This window comes from Egretta garzetta, unplaced genomic scaffold, assembly GCF_000687185.1.
Source record: "Egretta garzetta isolate BGI_Z169 unplaced genomic scaffold, ASM68718v1 scaffold524, whole genome shotgun sequence".
Taxonomy (NCBI): domain Eukaryota; kingdom Metazoa; phylum Chordata; class Aves; order Pelecaniformes; family Ardeidae; genus Egretta; species Egretta garzetta.
Window position 1 is genome coordinate 782728 of NW_009259336.1, and position 9996 is coordinate 792723.

The 9996-nt window shown below is 37.9% G+C and overlaps 1 protein-coding gene across 1 annotated transcript in view; it reads right to left on the minus strand.

Moving 5' to 3' along the window:
- The window catches only part of DIS3 (DIS3 homolog, exosome endoribonuclease and 3'-5' exoribonuclease), a 21203-nt gene extending 13263 nt beyond the window's left edge, over positions 1-7940 (minus strand). Inside the window, exons 1-8 of the mRNA XM_035892377.1 lie at positions 7855-7940; positions 6359-6552; positions 6168-6241; positions 4835-5002; positions 3739-3903; positions 2733-2846; positions 2502-2639; positions 1254-1400 (exon numbers count right to left, since the gene is read on the minus strand). Of these exons, the coding sequence (XP_035748270.1) occupies positions 1254-1400; positions 2502-2639; positions 2733-2846; positions 3739-3903; positions 4835-5002; positions 6168-6241; positions 6359-6552; positions 7855-7907 (1053 nt within the window). The 5' untranslated portion in view covers positions 7908-7940. The remainder of the gene's footprint in view (positions 1-1253; positions 1401-2501; positions 2640-2732; positions 2847-3738; positions 3904-4834; positions 5003-6167; positions 6242-6358; positions 6553-7854) is intronic.
- Positions 7941-9996: the final 2056 nt, after the last annotated feature.

Here is a 9996-nt window from a genome sequence, read left to right on the forward strand (position 1 = left end):
GGCTGAGGGAACTGGGGTTATTTAGTCTGGAGAAGAGGAGGCTGAGGGGAGACCTGATCGCCCTCTACAGCTACCTGAAAGGAGGCTGTAGTGAGGTGGGGGTCGGCCTCTTCTCCCTGGTAACAGATGATAGGATGAGGGGGAATGGTTTGAAGCTGCGCCAGGGCAGGTTTAGGTTAGATATTAGGAAAAACTTCTTCACTGAAAGGGTTGTCAGGCTCTGGAATGGGCTGCCCAGGGAGGTGGTAGAGTCCCCATCCTTGGAGGTATTTAAAAGAAGGATAGATGAGGTGCTTAGGGACATGGTTTAGTGGTGGGATGTCAGGGTTAGGTTAAAGGTTGGACTCGATGATCTTAAAGGTCTTTTCCAACCAAAGCGATTCTATGATTCTATCTACTATGTATGATCTAGGAAGTAGCTACTATGAAAGATGGCTACAAAAAGATCTCAGACAGGCATCTTAGACTAGACAACTGACATTTAGACAGCTAATTTACATAAAGATCCCTCCTTGAAGTTTCCACGTTCAAAAGAAACGGGAGTAGGTAATAAATTATAATAGAAGTAGCCCATCTCAAAGAAATCAAAATATTAAAAAAAATGCACAAACAAGACCACTCAGCTCAGCCCAACACAAAACAAAACAAAAAAACCCTAGTCCAGACCAAATCAAAACCATACCATGCTCAAATTGTTCTCTAAGGACATTTTTTCCATAGATTCTAAAGCAACCATTTCCCATATTTAACCTACTGGGGAGAACCTGAAATTGACTAACAGCATTTAAAATGAGCAATTCTGCAAATACCAATCTCTCTTTCTCTCATTACTGTACTGGATTATAGCAAGATATATTAAAGTCCCCTCTCAGATTATTTTAGCAATAACACAGGCTGCTACATTTGGTTACAAAGCTATTTTGCAAGATTAAAAACTCTTACGGATGATCTTACAATTATTTGAATTGTAGTCTCTCTCCTTTACAAAAAACACCTTTTTTTAATATGTTTATTTTTAATGAAACCAGTAATACGGTTTTTATCTTAAAATGTCTATTCCTAACAAACACAGTTTTAGTCAAAACCCAAAAACTTAGAGAGGCCTTGTTTCCACAGGAAAGCCCACCCTAAGACAAAATGGGTTTGGACAGCATTTTTCCTCCATCTTTGGTGCACTGGGATAAACAAGAATGTCACAGTTTGATTTGAAGGACAAGGCACGGTAATTATAACAATAATTCAAAAATTATTACCTGTTCTGTGATGCTCCATGGCATTTTTGGTAGGAAACTAAGGACACCCTGGGAAAAAGGCTGATGAGGGACATCATGTTCAAGCAAAAGAACTTCTGTCTCAGTCTCTTTATCTCCAGCACTTCCCAAGTTCTTTACAAAGTGACCCTGAGAAACAATATAATACATACAAATATATACACACGTGCATGTCAAGTAATATTGTTTGCTCAAAAGTATTTGATACCATTATCTTTTAGGTTATTCGTATATTGAACTACACAGAATGAGTAATCTTTCCTTCTTCAGTCAATTTTCTCATTTTTAAGAGAGAAATTTAATTTCAAAATTTAATTGATTCAGTAAATCTGAACTTTGTACTTCCCCCTAAAAAAAAGAATGATAGTAAATTATCCACATTTAAGACTGCAAAAACTGTAAACGTAGCAATTCAGTTCTGCAGGGAAGAAAAAACATTGCTGCATATGCAGCAAAACTAATAAGGTTTAATTTCTCTGTGGGTTTGTGTTGTGCCACACATCCCACTCCCTGAAACTGCATTAACTCTACTTTCTTTCTCACGTCTCTCATCCTCTGCAGTAACACTGTCTTTGTCTTAACACTCCTTCCATATATTCCAAGTCTCCTTCATTTCTCTGAACGTGGACAAGGTGGCTGCACTCTCATTCATTACAAGCTACACATGCCTACACAAGGCAACAGAAGCCTCTTCAAAACGTGGTTAGCCTTTAACACAAATTGAAGCTAGTGTCCTCAACTTCTCTTATATCCTCCTGGTTATTTACAAAGAACTTTTAAGAACTTAATTACCTGTAGCTCTGCTCCACTGGCAATTTGACCCAATTTGGCCAATATGTTTGAAACCACTTGCCAGGACGGTGATTGGTGTGTGGATGAGCAAAGCCACAGCAAAAGGTTCACATTTCTAGGAATCCAGCCTAAAACAAGGCGGTCCCTAGTTAGTCCAAATACAGCACCTTAGTTAGCACATCTTTGTTCACTGCAGAACCTGAGGACAAAGCTTTTAAAATATGAGAACTCATAGCTGGTTTTTGGTGGTAATAGTAAACTAAATCATTTAAGGACTTCCTTAATTTGCACCATCAAAGAATGGCACTCAGTGAACTTAGAATTCATGTCAATGCTTTCTGACACTACTCAGCATTGCAGATAATAATAAACATCTTACCTAATAAAGACATAAAAAAATTGCATAGTAAAAGTTCAGAAGAAATCACTTAAACTTACATTAGGATACCTGGAATTCCTGGGCCAACCGTCAATAGCAACAATTATTCTTTGCCCTTCCAGTGTATCTGCTTGTCTTGTTTCTATTCGAATGCGAGGAATTCTGCGATCAGCTGGTGTAAACAAATGTCTCCTTGCCTATTAACAGCCAGAAAAAGGAACAAATAATTTCTAGTTAAAGGGGAGGGGAAAAAAAAATCTGCACTCACAATAACTTGATTATTTCCTTACCTCTTTGATCTGTGATTTGGAAAGCATGCCACAAAATGGTCGCCAGTTTCGTTTTATAATGCCCACCACTTTTCCTGTAGGTCTCAGCATGTCCTTGTTAACAGAAGTCTTCAGCTGGTAGAAAACACAAGAGGTTAAAACCACAAAACTATTTGAACTCATGTTAACATGTTTGACTGCAGCATGCATCTCAAACCTTGCTGGCAACAACTTACGTGTCGCCATAAATTCTGTCTCCCTGAGCTTTGTATGACTTTTAATATTTTTAGTATGTGACATGACTAGTTTGTTGTGGTTTTTTTTTCTTAATGGACCCTGTTTCAAAAAAACAAAGAACAGCAGAAAAAGACTCTGAAGAAATGTTATCTTGTTCCACTGTCTCTGCTTACGCCACATCTATCTCCATTTTCTTTTCCAAGCTATTGTTATAATTTTTAGGAGCCCTTTTATGTTGCTTGAAAATTCTCCAGTAATTCTAAACAGAGTAATTAAAAAACATTCCCACAGAATTCAGTGGGAAGACCCTGTTTCTAAAGAAATCCACAGGTATACACGTGTGTGCACTGCACGCACATTAAGCAGAACTACTGCAAGAAGCTAAAGAATATATTACAATTGGTTCCAAACGTATGCATTGCCTATAAAAGCTGGCTGTGAACATGATACATCTGCTCCTATTCTAGCAAATGCTAATCTGCACATTAGTATATAGCTTTGCGTTATTACCTGACTACCACTCAGGAACTTTAGATTTACTAGCTTTAACATAAAGTAATGTGAGAATTTCTGATTGAGATTAATTAAAAACATTTTAAGTATTCATTTTTAACATATTCATGTATTCAATGCAGCTGTAGTACTGCAATTAAGTTTTATAATTTCAATATTCACAATAGGTTCTAGGAATCTGTATAAAAAGGATGTCTAAATCTAAAGCCTAACAACATTGTCAGGGTATCACAGATTTCATCTCTCTCAATTTAAGTAAAAAATATTTAAGTCATACAATGTTTTCTTTCTCCTCTTCATTTTCAATATCATCTTCATTCTGGCCATCATCCTGCAAGACCACTGAGGATGGTGCCACCCATTCATCTTTTGCCAACAACTCCACAGCCACAATATCTTCATGAACTGCTCGGTTTAAATGTTTCAGTCCCTGTATAATTATCTGAATTTTTTAGAAAGAAAAAAAAAAAAAAAAAAAGGAGAAAATGCAAATTTTCATGATGATAGCAACAGAAGACCCAAAACAAAGCAGTATAACAGAAGAGTATCCTTGTACAACAGGCTCTGAACTCTAAAGAATATTTTTAAGGCACGTTTGCGAGGCATTTTCTTCCCTGCCTAGGTTTCTTTCAGTACTGATGGTATTTTTTCAGGATTCCAATTGCCTCTATAAAAATCATTTGTTTTCCCCAGACTTTTTTTAAATTAGACAATCTTTCTATTTTTGCAGGCGAGGGGACTCCACGGACTACTGGGAGACAGTAATAAAAGAAATGGAGAGCCAGAGAACCACCTCCAGCTGCCACTACAAATAAGGAAACAGGCGACAACTGCCGCTGCTTGGAAACAGCATCTGTACAACTGTACCAACAGAGAATCCAGGAGGCAGACAGCTGGGTTAACTGCTTGGAGGGGAACAGCCCATCTACTCATCACCAGGCATGAAAAGAGCAGGGAAATCCAGCGAGAGAGCCCCACAAGGGCTCACCACAGTTTTTCTGAAAAATACTCCTACACACTCGTTTCTTTCTTTCACCATCTATTTCAAACTACTTTTTTGAAGTGTTATAGTTGAGTCAGTTTAGAAACTATTAACAACTAAAATTCTGCTTTATTTTATCAAATACTTTCTCAAAGCACAAGGTGCAATTTTAAACACATTATTATTTTCAAAAAGAGCACAGTGAAGATTTCAGTAGTCTGTATCCATAAAAGTAAACAAACATCTCAAAAAAAGTCAGAAAAACACAGAAGAGGAAAAATTACAATAATTCTCCTCTTTAACAGCATATGTCAACATGAAAGAATTACATTTTAAGTCATTACTGAGGCTCATTAAAGTTCACAGCATGAAGTGAAAATGGAAAACTCACCTCTTTGTTTTCTTCAGCATCTCCATGAACCCAAACAGTAGCTTCAAGGTAATTATCTCTGCTTGCCCTGTAAGTTCCTTGGAGGTAAATACCAGATTTTATTCCTTGCTGCAGTTTGCTAAGAGGAATATGTTCTGGGAAAATTATTTTTCCACTTTCTATTTCTTTCTTTAAAAAAAAAAAAAAAAAGGAAATTTTCACTCTTTTGTATTCATGATTATTCAAAAAGCAAGCTCAGGAACATGACTCTCACACTAGCAAACTCCAAAACCGTACCTATGTGTAGGTATGAACGCACATATTAATGAAAAACCACTATGAAGCAGTAATTTTTCTAATGAAGCATAAAAAGCATAAAGAACTTAGAAACATGACAATTCTAGGAACCTTTTCTTTTCCCGTTTGCCTGCAGTTACTTAAAAAGATACTGCACAAGTGACATACACCTTTACATTGATCTGGATATACTGACTAAACATACACTTTGTGAGGAAAATATTAGCGTAGTACTACATAGTAAAGGGTACGGCACAGATTGTAAGCATATACTATAAACCCTATGGAACATTATGAAAACACATTACAGTGACTAAACTCTGGAGCAGCCAGATAATTAGTTGAAGCTAAATGAACTACAGCTAACTGCTGAGAGAAAAAAAAAAAAAAAAAAAAAAAATCAGCTGAGCCCTCCACTTTCTTCCCACTCTTGCATGTTCCACTCCATTCTGTTAGAACTAACTGATGAAATTAACCTTCCCATTCTTTGGTGGTGGTAGTTTTCAGCTACATCACTCTTACCTGAAAATAAGTGTCTTGGTTCTGATAAACACAAAGCGCAAGGAAATAGAAGGTTATGTAGCTCATCTTCGAGCTGCAGCCTGCACTTATGTCAGCTTAACTGACCACAAAAATCAGAGCTTTTGATAGAAAATGCTTTTAATCAACAGTAAGTTAACATAAACTTTCAAATAATAGACACAAAACGAAGACCCAAACGGTTTGCAATATATACTTCTGTAGTTCTCATTTTGTTTCCATTTCTAATATTTACACTTTCTGTAAACAATTATTATTCTCATCTTCACATCGGTTATCTAAAGCAACAGACTTTTTACAAATAACTAGATACCTACTTATAGGCATATAAGAAGCAGTAAAAACAGCTGCAATATGTCCTTTTTTAAGTTGTCAAAAAGTTGTATTGCCAAAATGGTAATAAAGTCCAGAGTCCTCATTTTCTAAACTGATGCTAGTAGCCTGACATATGATGTCCAATAATATACTGCAAACCATTTGTGATTAATTTATTTTAGAAAAAGAAAAAAAACCATACCCCTTCATCAGATACACAAGCAAGACGATCCACAAGATCAGGATTAGCTATCAAGCTTTTTATATACTCCTCACCTACAAAAGCACACACATAAATAATTTATGCAAGAGATGCACAGGATTTAGGTATGAAGACACTGCTGAGATTGTTTATCTGAGCAATATATTAAACATACATGCCACTTCACTTACATGTATAAGCAGTTATCCCTTCCTCTAGAGCTTTCTCTTTATTAGTTCTGTCATTTGTTAAAAAGATAACTTGGATCTTCTCCTCATCCTCTATTTTCTTCAAGTGTTCATTGTACCATTTTACTGCTACCCGAATGGCTCTGTCATTGCGGTCATTAGAAGATTCTCCTTGCTCTTGCTCTACATATGTTTCTCTAAACAAATAAAAGGGGGGAAACAAAACAAGACAAATCCTGACATGTGTCCATACTCACAAAAATTTTTCAGACAAACAAGATCAAGATTTTGAGGCCAAAAGAATCATTGCTGTACCAACTTTTGTGACTTGTGTAACACTCTACAAGCCACTGAAGAAGGGCCAGGAGACAGAAGAGTCAAGAAAAATAGCAAGGCAGTGTTCATTTCTAATACAACCTTCTCATTGACGATTGAAGAGGACTACATTCAAGATGCTAGAACTATGCATTCAAGATTCCTAGAACTATAATACTGCAGTACTGGTGTCCTGGTTTCGGCTGGGATAGAGTTAATTTTCTTCCTAGTAGCTGACATAGTGCTGTGTTTTGCATTTAGTATAAGAAGAATGTTGATAGCAACAACTAAAACATCAGTGTGTTAAGTAGTGCTTACACCAGTCAAGGGCTTTTCAGCTTCCCATGCTCTGCCAGGTGCACAAGAAGCTGGGAGGGGGCACAGCCAGGGGCAGCTGACCCCAACTGCCCAAAGGAGTATTCCAGACCATCTAACATCATGCTCGGTCTATAAACAGGGGGGAGTTGGCCAGGGAACAGCGATCGCTGCTTGGGGTCGGGCTGGGCATCAGTCAGTGGGTGGCAAGCAACTGCACTGTGCATCACTTGTTTTGCATATTCTCTTACCATTATTACTATTTTGCTCCACTGTTTTATTAAACTCTCTTTATCTCAACCCAGAAGTTTCCTCACTTTCACTCTTCTGATTCTCTCCCCCATCCCACCAAGGGGGAGTGAGTGAGTGGCTGTGCGGTGCTTAGCTGCTGGCTGGGGTTAAACCACAAAAACTGGAAACTACTTGTGACCACAAATAAAAGCAAGTTAATTGCATCTTCATTTCCTAGAGCCTTCTGGCACAATCCAACAGATTTTTTTTTTTAATGTTTAAAAGGGACATGAAAGTGGAAAAGTATTATTACATTGCTCAAGTTAGTCTTGTCTATAAACTTCATTGGATATTCTATCACCTTTTTGTAACATATATGCTTATACTAATTATAAAACAGAAAAGTTCCGGAAACATGCAACTGTTTCCCAATAGGATTCCTTAAGAAGTATACAGTTTATGCACCTTGGTCTAATTTTTTTTTAACCTAGTTTATAAGTTCCAATTCTGTTTCCCAGTTTCTTTTACTGGACATCAGCACAACTTTATTATTCCACACCTTACCGATGATGTTCATTGGTGAAAGAATAGAAATGTTTTTCAGGGTTTCCAATCACGTCCCTAATTCGCTTGTACACTGGTGCACTCCGATTCCTGACTTCTTGTAAGACCGTCTGTAGCACAATGACATTCTTAATAACAGGATCTTCAAGTATGTCAATCTGAGGAACAAAATGGAAATTAATCAAAATTGTTGTTTAATTTTACCCAATAACAAGACTTGAAATATTTGTTTGGTTAATGCGTAAAAAGCTAACAAATAGTGAGCTGTACTACTGCTGCCTTTCTCTCTCACCGCTGGTAAACCGAGCAGTTTATTAAGCTGCTTCCTCCTGCTTGTGGGCAAAAAGGTCAAATAGGATTTTCCAGCCTCTTCATAACCTGAATTTTGCTGGAGTGAAGACAAGGACTTAGTCTGACTTCCACCAAATTCAGCCCAAACATACGCAGGACTCCAATCAAATTTAAGGCCAGGTGTACACTAGAAATTTTGTTTACATAAGATGGGTTGTTGTAAATTATAATCTTTGTAAACAAAATATATCTATGCACAATCTGAGAGTAATTCAGCATTATTTAAAGGCTGTCTGACATACGTCTTTGTGAGCAATGCAAACCATAAAATAGTACCTGACCACTGTTACACAGCTAACACAGACATCCCTGTGCACGTGTAAGCTTAACTTCTCAAAAACAATCCCACTGTTGCACTGCAATTTTAATTTCCGCAGATTCAAATCAACTGGAATTCTGTTAGCTGCTCTTCACCTTTTCAAAGACTGTTTTGGGTTTTTTTGAGGGTATCTGTTAAAAAATTTTCAGCACGTTTCTATGCCAACTCCTGACTGCTGCAGTGTGCAGGAGAGACAAACATACACCAAAAATCCAGTCAGGAGAAAAAGGTGAGCTTAATTTCCTAAAATTGTGGCAAGGAACTGTGCAAACCCATCTCCAAAAAGAGACAGAGATAAGGCTCTAGAGAGCATGACTGAAAGAATTAAAAGCAATGCCAGACCAAGCTTCCCTGCACCTGATGTTTAGATGACCAAAAAGATTCAGAGCAATGTTCATAGAGCAAGAAATCAAGTATTATTTCACGCACAAGCTGAATTACCTTACTGTTGCAATCCTGTTCCAGTTGTTAGGTAAAACCTTTTCCTACCATTACCAAGACTTTCTAATCCCTGCTGCTAGACTTCATGGCAGCATACCCTGGCACAATGCTAGAGTGCTCTATAGTATGTATGCACAAACTTTGCCAACAGACACTAAAAAGTCCATGGGTAACAGGCTGAAAACATTCCTTGACTTGCTGTTTTGGGAAGAAAATCTTTACTTGCAACTTTTGGAATGAGTAACTGCTAAAACACAAGTGCCTCTCTCTGGAGTAATCCACATTAGGATTCATGGATTACTTCCAGTCTCCAATGTCTGCATGGGCTATTCTACTTTCTATGGATGTGTTCAAAAGCAATAAAAAAAAAGTCAAATATTGAGTTTGGGAATTCACTGCCTCCCAACATGGAGTTCTTCTGTCTGCACAGTCCAGGCTCAAGCCTTTGCACAGTTAGTGAAGGGCTGATGAGTAAAGTTCATCCCATGTTTCCAGAGTTGTACATGGGGATGATTTTGCAGCCTCTGTTTGTTACCCAAAATCAACATCACAGTATAAAGAACCTAAGCCTTCAACGTTTTCTGAAAATGAGAACAGGTATTTAGGCAAACTCAGGTAGACAGGAAAATCCAGCAACCACCTGATGGTCCCAATTGCTGCTTCAGAGTCTATTCACTCTCCTCACCTGACTTCACATACCCACATCAGGCCATAACAAGTGAACAAAAGAAATTATAGAATCATAGAATTGTTTAGGCCGGAAAAGACATTTAAGATCATCAAGTCCAACAGTTAACCTAACACTGCCCTTCCACCACTAAACCACGTCCCTAAGCACAATGTCCACACATCTTTTAAATACCTCCAGGGATGGGACCACTTCCCACTTCAACCACTTCCCTGGGCAGCCCATTCCAATGCTTGACAACCCTTTCGGTGAAAAATTTTTTCCTGATGTCTAATCTAAACCTCCCCTGGTACAACTTGAGGGCATTTCGTCTTGTCTTATTGCCCGTTACTCCTACCATTAAGGCAGCAGGGCATAAAACCAGAAAATAACCTAAACCCAGGCCAGACTCAGTGACGCCGAAGGCTTTCTCCGCAG